Source organism: Apodemus sylvaticus, chromosome 6, assembly GCF_947179515.1.
Source record: "Apodemus sylvaticus chromosome 6, mApoSyl1.1, whole genome shotgun sequence".
Classification (NCBI taxonomy): Eukaryota; Metazoa; Chordata; class Mammalia; order Rodentia; family Muridae; genus Apodemus; species Apodemus sylvaticus.
This window is the reverse complement of record NC_067477.1, coordinates 70878102-70896189: the sequence shown is the minus strand read 5'-3', so window position 1 is coordinate 70896189 and position 18088 is coordinate 70878102. Positions and strand designations below refer to the sequence as shown.

The 18088-nt window shown below is 42.6% G+C and overlaps 1 protein-coding gene across 4 annotated transcripts in view; it reads right to left on the bottom strand.

Annotated features, from left to right (window-relative positions):
- Heatr5a (HEAT repeat containing 5A) overlaps positions 1–18088 on the bottom strand; it is a 101798-nt gene that overhangs the window by 70575 nt on the left and 13135 nt on the right. For 2 of the 4 annotated variants that reach the window (XM_052185872.1, XM_052185874.1), the window contains exons 4-11: positions 15860–15968; positions 14685–14834; positions 13774–13948; positions 9191–9351; positions 7688–7943; positions 6505–6660; positions 4321–4571; positions 1946–2057 (exon numbers count right to left, since the gene is read on the bottom strand). In XM_052185872.1, the coding sequence (XP_052041832.1) occupies positions 1946–2057; positions 4321–4571; positions 6505–6660; positions 7688–7943; positions 9191–9351; positions 13774–13948; positions 14685–14834; positions 15860–15968 (1370 nt within the window). The remainder of the gene's footprint in view (positions 1–1945; positions 2058–4320; positions 4572–6504; positions 6661–7687; positions 7944–9190; positions 9352–13773; positions 13949–14684; positions 14835–15859; positions 15969–18088) is intronic. The other 2 variants (XM_052185873.1, XM_052185875.1) reach the window with 1 other exon arrangement.

The window sequence follows — 18088 nt, the reverse complement described above, 5'->3', positions numbered from 1 at the left end:
GCTCTTGTTCACATGCCCAGGCCAACCTCACTCACATATGTAATCCTCCTATCTCATTCAGAGGAGCCCCTCTGCTGAATACATGGTACAACCATGAACCATGCCAGGCTTACTCATCTTTTTTTTTTTTTTGAAGGAAAAGAACATTGTATATAACCTTCCTCCAGTGCAATGACATTGGATGTAAAGGGTTTTATCAAGATACTGAATTTACTGGGGCCAGAGAGAAAACTCAGGGGCTGAAGAGTTCCTGCTGCATTAGTATGAGGATTGGAATTTGGATCCCAGAACCCATGTAAGAGGTGAGGGTGTCCCCATGGCTTATAACTACAACACTGAGTGTCATGGAAAGGAGACACAATCAGGGTTTGCTGGCTGCTAGTTTACCAAAACCAACCAACCAACCAACCAACCACCAACCAACCAACCAACCACATAAAATCTCCACAAGCGCCAGGTTCAAAATCAGACCCTGACTCAAATGAAAAAGGTATAGAAATAGAGGAAAATATCTGATATCCTCTGAGGTCTTCAAGTTGAAATACACACACACATACACACATACACAGGTATGTACTCCCCCCATACACAAATACCGAATAATTTCATGGGAAAGGGGTCTGGAGAGATGGTTCAGTGGTTAAGAGCACTGGCTGCTCTTCCAGGGGGCCCAGATTCTGTTCCCCGCATCCACACGGCAGTTCATACCCATCTCTAACTTTAGTTCTAGGAGATTTAACACCACCTTCTATCCTCTGTATGCACCAAGCATGCATATCTGCATGTGAAATGTCTATACATAAAAAAGAAAAAAATCTGTATAAAAATTAACATTTTCTGTTAGCCCATCAGCATCATCGCACAGCAAGCAATGGGTGGGCATCAAGTGACAGCGGATGAAAGACTGCTGGGATACAGCCACCACACTGCAAAATAATGAGCTACTCTAAGAGCACTGCTGATGGCCAGAGCCACACCACACGCTCCGGCCATGTGTTAGCTTGGACTACATAAAATTAGGTGGTAAACAAGTAAACAAACAAAATAAAATAAACAAGACAAAATAAGTCCATATTATGTAACAAGCCAGGTGAACCTGATTCAATAAATTCTTTAGTAAGTTTCTTTAATAACCTTAAAAATATTAGTGTTGCTCTTTCCTAAAGAAAGCTTACTTATGTAAGCTCTTTTTATATCAAGTGACTTTCTATCTACAATAACTCATTACCTAAACTTACCAGTTGTTCATATCCTTCTACTAACACATAGAATTGTGACAGAGCAGTAACCTCTAAAGTCTCATAGTTACTGGGGGTAAGTAGCCACGCCCACAAAACAATTACTGATGTTTTTACGAACAGAACTTAAGTGAGCTCCATTTCCTTTAATATTTCATAGAACCTCACTAGGTGTAAGGAATCTCAAAACAGCTACAGAGGCAGATTTGCAAAGCCATGAGAGGGTTTATTCCCTATCCTTATAACTGCAGAAAACTTATAAAGATGGACAAGAATGATTTTAGGACATGCCTGAATGATTTTTAAGCTTGAAAAATGATCAAATGTGTTTATCCTACTTATGGCTTATAAATTAGTTTAGAAGAGAAACCAGCAGATACCTGCAAATACTTTTAGGGAGTAACGTTAGTAAGTGTGCACTTGGTTTCTCGTTTGTTGCAGACAAGATCACATGTCCCCCAGGGTGACGCTGATCTTCTAGGCTCAAGTAACTGGTTTGTGCCGTGACTGCCCTTGAACTCGGGGAACTGTCTGCCTCTGCCTCCTGAGTGCCAGGACCCAAGGCTTGCCCTGCCAGGACATCTTCTTAACGCTAATATAAGAAAAATGTTCTAGTAGTTATCTAAATTCTGATACACACTAAGGCAACCTTTGATCCAGAGACATGAGTATTTAATTATTATGTCAACCCTCCAAAGAACTGTTACCTAGCGTCATGAGGGCAGCGATCAGCAGCCATCCCGCTTGTGTGCGCTGAAGAGACAGGCGGCTGTTCTGAGCAGCGGAACACAGCAAATCCTCTGCTAACGCCATGATAATCTGCTTGTGTACAGAACAAAGCGATAAAAGTTAGCTTACAAATTAAGTCAGGTGAAAGAAAGAAACCAATTACAATCTCTTGGAAGACTTGTTCTTACATATAATAAATTACAACCATGGCCAACTGTGCAGGCTACGTGATAGGGCGATATCACACAAGAAACTATAAACAATTAGGTCTTCAAGGTTGAAAAACAGACAGGCACAATTCTTCTTCTTCTTTTTTTTTTTTTTTTTATTTTCAAGACAGGGTTTCTCTGTGTGGCCCTGGCTGTCCTGGAACTCACTCTGCAGACCAGGCCTGGCCTTAAACTCAGAAATTCACCTGCCTCTGCCTCCCAAGTACTAGGATTAAAGGCATGTGCCACCACTGCCTGGCATGACAGGCATAATTCTTTGTGAAGCACAAGTGACAACACTGTAAGGTTCTTCAAACTGTAGCTGTACAAATTTTATATACTTGGCTTTAAGCAATTAACCATTTAATTGCTTAGGTCAGTAATCACTGAAAAAGTTTCATTATTGAAGTTTCCCTTTATAGAATTCTATATATAAACTTGATACCTTAAGGGTTCATAATGGTCTCCTCAAAAGCAGTGGACCAGGTTTCCATAATATGTTATATTTTAAAAATCTCTAAAATACATGGTGTAAACACTAGAGAAACAACCAGGTATTTCGGATGTATGCATCCTGTGTTTATAAAGTTCAAAGGTCAGGAAGAATGCATCGGATCTGAGCAACACGTCACCCAGTACCCCTGGACAGATGTCAGGATGTAGGGGCTACAAACACAGTCCCTAAGGAGGCAGCTATGCTGACCACAGCTTATAGAGCTAACAGGTGACACTCAGAAAACGAGAGGACGAAACAACCATTTTAGTCAAATCAGGATAAGAGGGCATCTTCTCAGAAGAATTTCACATGTGAGGGGTCAGAATTAACGAGGGTTGAGGACAAACTTAATACACACAATGATAACATGTTAGCTCCGATCGTAACTGAGAGGGTGCCGGGGATGGAGAAACAGCCCAGCAGTTAACGGTGCCTGCTGCTCTTGCAGAGGGCCCATTTCCAGTTCTCAGCACTCACACGGTGGCTCACAATAATCTGTGACTCCAGTTTCATGGGATCCTATACCCTTTTCTGACCTCCGTGGGCACCAGGCATGTATGAAGTACACACACACATACACTCAGGCAAAAATACTCATACAAATAAGATTAAAACAAGGAAACAAACCAAATCAAGGGACTTCCTCAACTTGTCAATCAGTTTATTACGACATTGATAATATAAAGGTATTTGAATTTTTGACATTGCTATAGAGGATATATTATAACATATAACTCCCTGATTGAACCCCAGTGTCTTTGCAGGGTTAGTAGGAAAGGGCATTTAGAGTCTCAGGGCCATCTCTAGGATACTCTCTATTACTGGCTAATTACTGCTTCTAGCCATTTTTAGGAGAAAGAATGAGGCCATTGTATTTATTTTGAAAGAAATAAGACTGAGTTCATAGTGATAATTTCAACTTAACATATGGGCTTTTATTTAACTCTCTCAATTGTCCAATTATAGCTCTTTTTTCTTACATTGAAAATCTCAGTTCACAAATATATTATTTATATATTTTACACAATTACATGTAAACTAATGTAGAAGTAACAATACCAATATTGGCAATAACTGTAAGTTTACTAAATGACACTCAGGTTTTTTCATAAGTTCAACTGTCCTTCGATGTTTGGTTTTTGTGAATAGGGCTCCACTAAATAACCCAGGCCACCCTCTGACTCCTGACCCTCTTGCCTCAGCCTCTAAAGACACCAGCTTAAAAGTGGAGCGCAGCCGAGATTATAAAGGTATACTATAAGGAGAAACCAGTATATGCAGTGTGATTTTAAATAGACTTACGTGGAAAGGCTAGGACACTGTAAATTCTGTTACCCCACAGAGAACCTTCTAGTGAACACACAGGAAGTCCCCTCCCCACCCCAGGCCTGGAGTCAAAGCACACTAAGCCTGACTCCATCCGTGAGTCACGCAGGCTAGATCTGTGAGTCACGCAGGCTAGACCCGGAAGCACTCCTTGAAAAAAGTGAGGATAGCCATCAAAGACTATGTGGCTAGTGTTCATCACACAAAGAATACGCAGGAGACACGCCACTCGCTGTCCCACGGGGCTTCAACGGGCGGCATACCACCAGCAGCCCATTGCACAGGAACCTGCATACCACTACATAGAGAAGGAAATCATTACCTTGCCCTTTCCATGAGGAATTCCCAAAGGACAGTGTGTCACTGCACCTAGCAAGGCTGCCACAGCAAAACTAAAGCCAGTCACTGCTTCTGGTGAAGACTTCAGTACCGAAAGCCGTTCTAGGCAACGGTCTAAGAGAGGTGTCAGGTAAGAAGGCAAGGCCACAGCAATGCAGTGCAGGCACCAGGCTGCAGCCAGGCGGACAGAAATGCTAGGGTGCAGAACCACCGAAATGACGCTGTCCAGAAGGCCTGCAAGGACAGAGTAAAGCAAATGACTTATGATCACAGACAGAACTCATTTAAGCCATAGACGGTCAAAGGAATGGACAGCTACCTGCATATAAAACACACTACTTCTATGAGAAGCTGAATTACAATGAAAGAAGTGAGGCATAACGAAATTGTTTTTTGGTTTTCAACATAGAGATCTCTTCTAGTATTATGTCATGAAAATGAACTTAAGCTATGTCAATACACAAAAGAAAAATTTTATTTCTAGTGATATTTGTAGTTTACCTTGAGATTGTTAGTAATTAAGCATTGTATTAGCAACTAAAGTTGCTGATAAAACCACCTTTAAAAAGTCATACCTTGTCCTAACCGCTTTTTAAACGAGAGATCGTTTTAATTTGTTTATGTATCTGTGCGTGTGAATACAGACGCCCTCTGAGGACAGAGCGCTGGACCCCAGAGCTGGATTCCAGGCAGCTACGAGCTGCCCGACCTCTGTGCTGCGGATCCAACGTGGGTTTGTGCTCTCAACCTCTAAGTCATCTCTCCAGCTTATTGGTCCTGTAGAAGAATCTCTCTAGTGCATGACAGATATGGTAACATACTTCTTATCTACTGCACGGCTTTTATCTTAGAGCAAATTCTAAAACCAAGGTTTTGTTAGGACTTCAGTGGTCTAACATACTATCAACATGCTAGAATTTATTAGAATTTATTGATTCAAGACAGACCTTTGTGGAAACATGCAAGTTTCCTGCCAACTGCTACAGAAATTTAAAGGGCTTACAAACACATAAATGATAAAAATACAATGGTACTCAGTAAGCAGGAAGCGTGGCAAAAAACAAGGCCACAGTCGGAAAATAAAAAGAAACTAGCCACTAGAGACCACATCTTAGTGGGTTTCACTGGTACAATGCGGCCTAGGCACGAGGGTAACCTGACAGGAGTGGGAAGCAGTGGGGCAGCCATGTCTTCTGGGAAGGACAGGAGGACACGCCGCTGATGGCGTTTCTGATGATACTCCATCGATACAAACATCCTCAGTTAAACAGGGAGGTAATCATATAACTGTGAACTCGCAAAACCACTGAGTAGCGTGTTTTAAAGGAGTGAACTTTGTGCTATCTGAGGATATCACAATGCTGATAAATCTAAAAGGCAGAAAATTATTTTCAGAGAGAAATAAAGATGGCTTAAAAGACCCCTGAGGAACGGACTGCATATAGTCCACAGATAGTGGTGCTTTCACTGCAGGGGAGAGAAATCCTGGCATACTTCTCTGGAAGTTTTCCATTAGACTTCAGAAAAATGAATGATGACATTTTGTAACAGCGTTACAAAACAGCTTTCTAATTGTTTTTGTAAGGATAGAATCTCCCTATGTAGCCTTTGCCCTCTGAGTGCTGAGACTAAAGATGTGCATCTTGCCAAACTTTGCCAAAAGGGGAAAATGGCAAAAAACCCCCACCAGATCCCAAAACCCAGAAAGCCCTCTCTTCTAAGTTTTGTGTGTTCAAGTGCGTGCGTGCCCATGCAAGTGCGTGCGTGCCCATGCAAGTGTGTGTGTGTGTCTGTGTGTGTCTGTGTGTGTGTGTGTGTGTGTGTGTGTGTGTAGGTACATGTGCCTTCAGAGGCCAGAAGAGGGCATTAGATCCCTTGGAGCTGGTTACTGGTGGAGCTAAACAGTCGGACATGATCTCTGTCTGATAACCGAGCTCAAGTCCCCAGGAAGAACAGCATGTGCTCTTAACCACTGGGCCATCCCTCCAGCCTTCAAACACATCTATATTTTAAAATAATCTTGACTATAAATTTCCATGAAACATCTAATGATTCTCCAGTGGTTTCACATTCCTCAGTAAGCTTCAGCTTGCTTATATCACGGAGACTGCCTTCCTCCAGTACAAGTGCAATGCAGAACTGAGGCGGTCACAAACCACAGACCCACCTGTACTGGAATCCTGGAGCAAAGGTGCAGCTGTAGTGCCAAGACTGTATATGAGATTTCCAAGTTCTTGTAATGCGCAAACCAGCATATGCTGGGTGGCTGCTACATCTGTGGAGCTGAGACGGGTTTCCAAATTACCATCACTCAGTACAGCATCTGCCAGAAACACAGGAACAACTCATGTATCACTTTATAAACACACATCACAGAAACTCAGAGTTAGGAGCAGAAAAGTGTAAGGCCAAAGTGCACACAGTACAGCCACTTGATCAGTAGGACTGAGTCCCTGCGGAGGTGAGCAGGGTGTTTAAATGGACGATGTTATAGAGGATAAACTGAGTCCCGGCGGAGGTGAGCAGGGTGTTTAAATGGACGATGTTATAGAGGATAAACTGAGTTTGAACTAATAGAGATCTTGAAAAATATTTTTAGATAATTAATTTTATTATTTTATGTGTATGAGCATTTTGCCTCTGTATGTGTTTATGTATAAAAAATGTGTGCTTGGTCCTAGAAGAGGTCTTAGAAGAGGAAGGTCCCTTCGGACTGGATTACAGACTGGATTAGTCATCACGTAGGTGCTGGGAATCAAACCCAGGTCCTCTTCAAGAGCAACAAGTCCTCTTAACCACTGAGTCAACTCTTGAGCCCCTGAACTAAGATTCAATTCACACAACATGGTCAGATCTACTGTTACTCTGTCAGCTGTGGACAATGACAAAGAGAACTTAAGACACCACCTCCCCATATTTTTATAAAGTAAGAAAATTTAGGGTGATCAGAGTGGACAAAAATATAACCGAAAATGGCCTGTTTAAAAACAGCAATCAGCTTAAGCTGTATAGGAACCTTAACATGAGTTCTAAGGAACGGTTAGAGCCAGCCTTTAAGATTTCTGTTGTGGGACTAGAGGGGTGGCACTTTCTGCTCTTCCAGAGGACCTGGTTCCTAGCACCCATGTTGGGGGGCCCCCAACCATCAAGCTTCAGAGGATCTGATGACCTATTCTGAGCTCCTAAGGCATTCAGCATACATGTGCATAGATACAGAACATGGAGATACATACACATGAATATAAGTTGTTTTTAAAAAGTATTTTTATAATGTATCGTAATGCAGAAGCATTGCTCTTCAAGGGTGGTTCCTAACTCAGGTAAAGCAGACTGTTTTAGTGGGTTCATACCCATGACTCTCTTTAGCTTCCAGACAGCCTGGCAGATCTCCCGTGCAGCCGCGATCTGAGCCTTCTCTCCAAGCAGGCCTCCTAGAGTCGCTCGGAGAATAAATGAGACGCAGCGGCGGCAGCAGACGGCGTCAATCTGCGTTTGTGTGGCTTTAGGATTTGACTGTGATACAAGGCTTAGGATATGGGAAAGAAAGACAGCAAGATTCTTCTCTAGCCAAGATCCTCCTAATGTTGAAACAAATACCACGTAAGCCTAAAAAGAAAGCAATTTCATGTTCAAAATGTGATTGTTTCAGTCGCAAATCAACATCTTTTCTATTCACAGAAATATGCAGAATTTCTACGCCATGCTGGTTCAGTCACTTGATCCGGGTTAGTGCAGCATTAGGTGTTTGTTTCTGGCTAGACTGGTGTTAGTCTTTCAGTAGATTCTACCTCTGCTGTGCCTCTATTTTACTGTGGCCAGGCTCTGCAAATGTTCAGTAGAGAGCTACTGCCAGATAATTTGTACAATGTGTCCCTGGCTTCTAGAAACAAAGGCTTTAAGATACTTAAGCTCGTGAGCAAGCAAGCTGAGGTCAAACACATGGACACCTTCTATGAGCTATTCTCCGATACCATAACTCCAAAGGACCATTCTAGACACCTTAGGGAAGTTCACCATGAGGAGCTGCTGCTCTTTATCTCCACAATGCTAATCATTTGTCTTACCCAGAGACAAAGCAAGCAGTCTTCTCAAGCAATATGAAACATGGAAATAGTTTACTGTCACACTGGAGAGCTCTCACGTCATGAACTAGTCATACAGCCTGAGCCATCAGGGCGTATATAGTTTTATTTTATTTTAAATGGTTCACTTAAATTCTTCAGCATGCACTGGCTTCATTTTTTTGGCTGGACTTAGTAAATTTTAGGGATGTAGACAGAGATCTTGTACATGGCAGGCAAGAGCCTGCCGGCTGAACTCCTCTCCAGCCCAGTGCAGTTGTCTGTGCTGGGTCACAGGGTTAAGGCTACAGTGCAGCCTTCCTAGTTCTTTATTCTAAGAAACCTTTCTAAGAGTTTCACTTGAAAATAAGTGTTTAGGACAGAAAAATTACACAGCAAACACATAGATTGTATGCCGTGATCTTTTGTAGGAGTTAAAATCCTATGTTATCTTGACATATTAAGTAATGTGTACTGGTTCTAAGTTGCACTACGTACGCATTCACAATCACAGTGTTAGACATGATAAGCCACGAGACACACGGCAGCACAGGAAAAGGAAAAAGGACTGGTTTAAAGGAACTAAGTAAAACCCATTTCTAAAAATTAAAACCACATTTGGGTTACAAGAGTCTCTTAGTTTGTAACTTTGTTTTTAAAACTGTTTTAGGTTCGCCATAAATATTTATAAACACCAGCATAACCAGCAACTTCGAACTGTGGTGTCAGACGCTAAAACTCAGACTGGAGGCCAGTGGAAATTACACAAGGTGACTGAGTTCTGAGTCTGACCTGAGTAACTCCAACTCGAACGTCTCTGCTGACTGAACTGCTTCCTTTCAGCATATCTCCACTGGCTCGAAGGAATCCCGAGCTCCCACGCAGAAACCCTGCTCCCAGCAGTTCCAGAACTTCCTCCAGTGACACTCTGCGAGCACTCTGCCTCGAGGCTGCTTTGACAAAGAACAAAACAGCAATTCATAGTTTACAGACGGAATTTTTTTTTAAGAGAATTTTTTTTCTTTATTCTTTAACCTTTTTTATAGTCCAGGCTTCACACCTCACCTGGTCCACCCTCCGACTGTTCCACATCCCACAACTCACCCATACCCCCCTCCATCTCCAAGAGGATGCCCCCATCCCCACTCTACCAGACCTCCCTACTCCCTGGGGCCCCAAGTCTCTCGAGGTTTGGGTGCATCTTCTCTGCCTGAGTCCAGACCCGGCAGTCCTCTGCTGTGTCTGTGCTGGGGGCCTCACATCAGCTGCTGTGTGCTGCCTGGTTGGTGGATCAGTGCACAGACTGAATTTTAATGCACAATCTCTTTACTTTTCTTGTGCTGGAGATCCATCCAGGGACCTGAGCACCGTAAGCACATGCTCTGCCACTGAGCCACATTTATACATGGTCTCTATTTGCCCAAAGCAAGCATACTGACAGAAAAACTAAAAATCCAAATGTAATGTAAAAGTCACAGAAATTCTGTATGTTAATAATGAAGGAAGTCACAAGAGGACTTCATGGTCCATCAGGATGAACGCTGGGAGGGCTGGAAACTTGCTATGTGGCACATGCTTGCCTAGAACATGGAGCTATAGGTTCACTCCCCAGCTTTGAGATGAAAAGGAGCCCTAAGGGCTCTCATGGTCACTTGATGCCACTTTATGGTCTGCTCCCCTACTTTCTTTCCTCAGAGAAATTAAAGGTGAACAGTTTTGCCAGTGGTGGTGCACATCTTTAATCCCAGCACTTGGGACCCTGTTGTAAAAAAAACAAAACAAAACAAAACAAACAAAACAAAAAAGCAAATGACTTCTCAAGAGGAGAGGAAACTATAAATAAAAATAATGCGTCATCACAAATGAAAACAACATTCTGAAAATCTGAAATACTAAAGAAACGCCTGGAAAGACAGACGGCACAGAGGGCTCTGTCAGAGACCCTAGACTGGGTCCTGACATCTACTTCAGATCATAATAGTAAGGATGAGAGCCAAGCAAGAGGCCAGGCCTTAGGGAGGGGAGGGCTAAAACCCGGTCATCTGCCATGCTGACACCAGACTACAGAGAGCACAGCTCGGAGACAGACGCATCCGAAGTGATTTGTAAACGCAAGCGAAAGGAGCAGGGCGGAGTCGGGGAAGAGGAGGGTACTCACAAGATTACGATAATGTTTAGATTTCTAAAAACCTCTCAAATTAAAAAAAGAAAGGAAAAGAAAGCATCACAGAGAGTAGAGCCAACTCCGCACATGCCTGAGAGCGCCTCACGTTTTCATTCTTCCTCATTCTGAAGATGTTTGGCCACTTGTTTCATAGAATGGCTCTAGTTTCAATGAGCCTGTTGTTTCCACTTAGAAATTATTTGAATGTACTACACTACTTCCATCCAAGATCCCCGGGAATTTCTGTGTAGACTGCTGACCACGTCCAGAAGGGTGCTTGCTGTCTACCTTTCTCTGTGGTGGCCAGCTACCTTTCCTTCACACCAAAGTGGCTTTTCCTTTCTCCAAATTTACCTAGACTTGGCATGGACCCACAGACCCCTTTGTATTCAGAGGGCTATAATGGTTTCTGCCACTATCCATTTTGATGCTGTTACTGCCCTGGGACCTACCCGTACACAAATCTCTATAATACAGAAGGTCCCGGGTTTTGGCACAAAACACTCAAGGTTCATCTTGAATTTGCTATGTCCTAACCCCAGAACTAACTATTCTCCAGTGTCAGCTCTGGATAGACTTTGGAAGCTCGGTTGAACAGAGGGTGAGCACTACAGCAGTCAAAGGTGACTTCGTGAGCTTGAGGCTCCGCGGATGCAGAGTGACTGCCTAGCATGAACAAGGCCCTGGGCTGTATCCCCAGCGCTGAATAAACTAGACACGGTGGTGCAAACCCACAAATCCCAAATGACAAAATTAAACCTAGAAGCACGATATGATACAGCCATCCCATTTGTGAAAATTCACTTAAAGGAACTGAAACCAGTACTCCAACGTGTGACGACATTCTTGGTTGTCAACTTGTCTACATCTGGAATTAACTAAAACTCAAGCAGCTGGGCACACCTGTGGGGATTTTTACTGTTTAGGTTATCTGAGGTGAAAGACCGACCCTAAATCTGGCTCCCATCTTCTGGCAGCAGCCCACACAGAAGGACAAGGAAGAAGGAAGCTATTGCTTTCTGCCCGCCCGCCCTCACTCTCACTGGCAAGGTCATCCACCCTATTGCTGAGCAGTTTCCTTCCGTCCAGCATGCCAGTGTAGAATGCAAACTACACTACATCTAGGACCTTCCTGGGGCTCACTCCAGCTAGAGTGGGGCTGCGGGGACGGCCTGCCCTGTGGTCTGAACAGCTACCAGTTCCCGGGCCTTTCTGTCAGGAGACAGTCACTGGGCCACTTGGACCCCAGCCTGAAAACCACTCTAATAAATCTTTTTAATATATACGTTCAATTCTATCACTTCTATTCCTTTAGAGAGTCCTGGCTAATGTACAAAGAGATCAGTACTGTCATATTTACCACACACCATTCTCAACAGCCAGGATGTGTGAGGAGACTATCTAAATGACCATCAACAAGGAACAGATGAATCGAATGTGACACACACACACAACAGAATAAGAGTAAATCTTTAAAAAGAAAGGAATTATGGTATGTATGACAAGACATGGAGAGATTTCGAGAGCACCGTGTAAACGTAAGTCGGGCCGTGTGACTGCTCTGTGGCCCAGTGCTTTCCCTGCAGGCAGAGCCCTGGCTCTGGGCCCCAGCACGGTATGAAGACTGACATGAGAGCACATGCATGTTAGCCCAACACTCGGGTGAGGCAGAAGAATCAGGTGTTCAAAATCATTCCCAACTACATAACAAGTTCAAGGCCAGCCTGAGATATTCCGAATAAAACAAAATCCAAACTGCAGCACAACTATGACTTGCAGATCAAACTTTTAGCTACATAATAGGGTAGAATTTAAAAATGTAAAAGGAGGATTTCCAACAAGAGTAGGCAAAGGTTTCACTGTAAGTACAGCTGGTTCTTCCCTTTGCTCATTCCACCACGAGCACAGGAGGCACAGCCTAAACACCAAGCACTTGTACATTGCGGTTCTACTGCGGTTGTCTCCACTCCATCCGTGTTCTACTGCTACGAACAATCTGAGGAGCTACGTAACTTGCATTTTTAAGAGAGTTTGAATAAGCATTTGCTCTAATCTCAACCTCTTAGGTGGCTCACCTAATTAACATGACAATTAAAATTAAACAGCTCATCCTAACTTGGGGTTTCTCCTTGTACCTTTATAAACGGCCATTTTCCTGTGTGCCATGCCTGTCTCCTCTATCCAGAGGCAGTCCTCTGTCCTCCAGGACAAACACTCCGGCTCCTCTCCTCTGTCCTCTTCTTTCTCCCTCATCCTCTGTCTCCTGTCATTGTCTCTTTATCCCTGTCTCTGTCCCTCTGTGGCAAATAATTCTGTGTTGGGAACTTAGTCTTGGGAGTCCTGGGCCAATATTGATCTCTTACAGTGAGAGTTTAGATTAAATTAGGCGGGCCTTAGGATTCTGCACATCTTAAACTGCTTAGCTTCTGCCTTCTGATCTGAGGATATTAGAGTCAGGGTCTATTTGTGTGAGCTTTTTATCACTGAAGATAGAATGATAAAGTTTCAATTATTCATCAGTGTTTTACATACACTATAAATTAAAACTTTGTTTTAAAACATGCCCACCCTTGCTTACTACTTAAGAGAATATAAAGAGAATAAAGCTAATAAAACAAAATTATCCAAATGGAATACATTCCAAAGATCTGTTTGAAACATCAGGTATGCTGTTTTACCAATCTAGAAAAAAAAGCCAAATATAATAAGATTCGTTCTTAAAATAATTTGAAAACTTTAGGCCTTATGTCTTATTGAATAACACAAATACTTTGAAATTCTTTTTTGTTGCTGTTGGTTGCTTGGTTGAGACAGGATTTCTCTGTGTATTCCTGACTGTCCTCACTCTGTGGCCCAGGCTGGTCTCAAACTCCCAAAGCCTCCTCTGCCTCTGCCTTTGTCTCTCTCCTAAGGGCTGGGGTTAAAGGTGTGCTCCATCACTACCTGGCTGTGATTCTTCTTTTTAAAGACAATAATTGAATAAAGCACACTATACTTCTAGAATTGTTTGGGATTTTTCCTCTAATTTTTTACTGAATTGTTTTCGAATGATGTCTTAAGACCTATAACAATGTAACAATATTTGTGAATGACAATTGATTTAGATTCTGCTTCTCAAAAATTAAGAATGGGTAGCTGTACTGTTATATGTATTATCAATGCAGGAGATTAAGGTAAAGAAGACACTCAGAAAACAATTAAATAACTTTACCTGGTCCTGGATGCTTAGCAATCAGAGCTTTAGCCAACACTGTACCCAGCAGTTTTGAAACTGATATCCGCACGTCATAATTGGAACCTTCAAAGGACTTAAAACATAGTGTGGCCACACTGTCCAGGTCTGTGCTCCACATAAAGATGGCCTCATTCTGGAGTTCAAGAAGACACTATACAAATGAACACACGAATTAATGAAGAAACAAAATGCAATTGTCAGGTTCAGATCTGGGTAAGTTGAAGAAATATAATAGTCTATCAAAACTACAGCTTCACAGGATTTTCTATGTTGACAGGAATAACCAAGAACTATTAAAATCCATACATATAATTACAAAGGATGTGAGAGGACAGCCCCCTTCTAATTCCCAGAAGCACATTTAAAAAAAAAAAATCCTTGGGCTGGAGAGATGGCTCAGTGGTTAAGAGCACTGGCTGCTCTTCCAGAGGTCCTGAGTTCAATTCCCAGCGACAACATGGTAGCTCACAACCATCTGTAAAGGGGATCTGATCCCTCTTCTGGTGTGTCTGAAGACAGCTATAGCATACCCACATACATGAAATAAACAAATAAAATCTTTAAAAAAAATCCTCTAGAGTCAGCCTGTTAAATACGAGCAACAGTGAGAATAATTCAAGCACTAACAAGTGACTTCACTGTCCTGCTCAGTCAACTATGTCAAGGATAATTTAAAAATAAAAGGAACAATAACACATCTAAACATACACATTTTGGTTCACACAGATACGCAGGGGACCTACAGGAAACAATGCATCAGTAAGTGTGGAAGCTTGACTGTCTTTTTCTGGTCTCTGGCTCCTGAGCTGACTTCCAGCTCTTCCGTCATGTGGGGGATGTCTTTCCCTTTGGACATGGTTTAGGAAAGTGCGACTAGACGGGTTTACCTTGGCAGCGGCACATCGGACAGCCATGGATCTGTCTGTTAGGCACGACCGAGCAGCCTTGTAAACATCCCTGTGGCAAGGTGCGGCTGCAGCACCCAGTCCAGTCAGTATACTCTGCAGACTCAGCATGATCTCATAGCGGCCTTGAGACTGCCAAAAAGAAAAGAACAATGTAAAGAATAACATGGCCGGGCAGTGGTGGCGCATGCCTTTAGTCCCAGCACTTGGGAGGCAGAGGCAGGAGGATTTCTGAGTTCAAGGCCAGCCTGGTCTACAGAGTGAGTTTCAGGACAGCCAGGGCTACACAGAGAAACCCTGTCTCAAAAAATAAAAAAAAAAAAAAAAAAAGAAAGAAAGAAAGAAAGAAAGAAAGAAAGAAAGAAAGAAAGAAAAGAAAAGAAAAGAAAGAAAGAAAGAAAGAAGAGTAACATGGAAGTCTACCCAAAGAGCAGCACTAAGCACTGTGTTTATTTCAGATTTAAGAAAATTCAGGTTTCTTTATATATTCACCAACTTATTCTGACATCAGCAAACACTGATCATTCAGCTCCCTATTTAAAAGTGTTCTCTGTACACATGACATCCCAGCACAGACTGCTCTCTGTACATATGACATCCCAGGGCTCTGTGAGGGTCAGACCTGAGCTAGAGCTGTACTTAGTAAGAATACTTGTCTAGCCAGGCTCCGTGTTCAATCTCACCACCAAAAAAACAAGGGCTGGAGAGTTGGCTCATCGGTTAAGAACACTGACTGCTCTAGCAGAGGACACTGGTTCAGTTCCCATTCATCACAAAGCAGTTTAAAACCATCTGTAACTCATTTCAGGGGATCCAATGCCCTCTTCTGGCCTATAAGGAGCACATAGCATGCTTGTGGTGGACATATACACATGTAGGCAAAAGACAAAAACACATAAAATAAAAATAACTGTGAAACACACACACTGGGCACATACACACACAACTCCACAAAGGTACCTGCTCTTTCCCACAAACTACACATTGCTTACTCCTTTCCAATGCCAAGATACTAACTAATCTATTTTTCAGGAATTGTACATATTCTAGATATATTTAATTGATAAATAAAGTTACACAGATACTTTGCATGCTTAAAAACTGTAACCCCTTCATTATCTCCAGGCATATAAAATGCTGTTCTCCAGTGTACTTACCTCTGCACTCTTCATAGCTTTAAGGATATTCCCCACTGTGTCCGTAAAGCCGTTAGCCAGTATTCTACCCAACTTCTTGTACAAGGAACCCAAGCACACCACAGCAGCACTGAAACAACATTTAAATTAGAAAAAAAGTGTCATGACCAAAAAAGAGGGCAGGGCATAAATAAAAATCGTAAGACTACGTAAAAGTCTTACATTAAAACTCCTGCTGTTCTCGTGGTTGTACTTTTTACATTTTGGAGAGTATCTTCAGATATTAAATTTTTTAAAAATTACATGGCTATGTGTATGCCTGCATATGTGTAAGTGAGTGCAGTGCCCACAAAAGCCAGGGGGCATCAGATTCCCCTGGAGCTGGAGTTAAAGGCAACTGTGAGCTGCCCGCCCATGCGCTTAACCACTGAGCCATCCGTCCACCTTAAAGTGTGTCTAACAGTGGTGAAGTATCTACCATTAACCTATATTTTCTTTTGTCTTAGTTTACTACTAAGAACTTAATAAAAGAATAAACAAAATCTGAAGAACTAAAACATTCTTTTTTTAAAATTTTTTTTATTCGATATAATTTATTTACATTTCAAATGATTTCCCCTTTTCTAGCCCCCCACTCCCCGAAAGTCCCGCAAGCCCCCTTCTCTTCCCCTGTTCTCCCACCCACCCCTTCCCACTTCCCCGTTCTGGTTTTGCCGAATACTGTTTCACTGAGTCTTTCCAGAACCAGGGGCAACTCCTCCCGTTCTTCATGTACCTCATTTGATGTGTGGATTATGTTTTGGGTATTCCAGTTTTCTAGGTTAATATCCACTTATTAGTGAGTGCATACCATGACTCATCTTTTGAGTCTGGGTTACCTCACTTAGTATGATGTTCTCTAGCTGCATCCATTTGCCTAAGAATTTCGTGAATTCATTGTTTCTAATGGCTGAATAGTACTCCATTGTGTAGATATACCACATTTTTTGCATCCACTCTTCTGTGGGAGATGTTTCCAATCTCAAAGCTAGACTTATCATGAATTATTTAGTTTTTGGTTGCTGTGGTTATTAATTACAGTACTGGGGGTGGAAGCCAAGGCCCTTTGTGAATGCTGGCCATGAGTGACAGTGCCATCTTACTGTGACTTAGTGCCAGGCCTTCTGAAGCTAGGCATGTCTTCTACTACTGAGTTACATATCCTTGGCCCCTAATTTTTTTTTAAAGAATTGTTTATGTGTACGAGTGTTTTGCCTGTATGCATGCGTGTGCATCACATGCACTCCTGGTGCCTGTGGAGGTTGAAAGAGGGCACTGAATCTCTGCTACTAGAGTGTACTGGCTGGTTTTGTGTGTCAACTTGACAACTTGGAGTTATCACAGAGAAAGGAGCTTCAGTTGGGGAAGTGCCTCCATGAGATCCAGCTGTGGGGCATTTTTTCAATTAGTGATCAAGTGGGGAGGGCCCCTTGTGGGTGGTTCCACCTTTGGGCTGGTGCTCTTGGGTTCTATAAGAGAACAGGCTGAGCAAGCCAGGGGAAGCAAGCCAGTAAGAAACATCCCTCCATGGCCTCTGCATCAGCTCCTGCTTCCTGACCTGCTTGAGTTCCAGTCCTGACTTCCTTTAGCGATGAACTGCAATGTGGAAGTGTAAGCTGAATAAACCCTTTCCTCCCCAACTTGCTTCTTGGTTATGATGTTAGGAATAGAAACCCTGACTAAGACAAATTGGTACCAGCATAGTGGGGTATTCCTGTGACAACCTGACCATGTTTTGGGGAGGACTGTGGAAGGACTTTGGAACTTTGAGCTAGAAAAGCCATTAGAATATTAAGAACTCAGTGGAAAGTTCTGTAGGAGCTTGGAAGACAATGTTAAGTACAAAAGATGGAGGCCTGGCTTGTGAAATTTCAGAGGGAGGATTAAAGACTCTTACAGTGGCCATGTTTTGGTTAGCTGGGGCTGAAGAATCAGCTGTAAGTAACAAGATAACAAAACCACTAAAGCAAACCTTTGTGTTACTGGGAGTATTGATGCTGGTTAGCTGGAGCTAAGAAATTAGCAGTGATTAAGAAGAGACCAGCATCACTGAGATGAAATCTTATTGGAAGTGTTTTCTGAGAGCACAGAGAGTGTGTTCCAGAGATAGCCACAGTTGTATTTTGTGCTGTGGCTGGATTTGGTACTGTGTAAGAGTCACCCAGATGGTACTGGTTTTGAAGGCATGAAGGGATCATGAAGAGCAGCTGA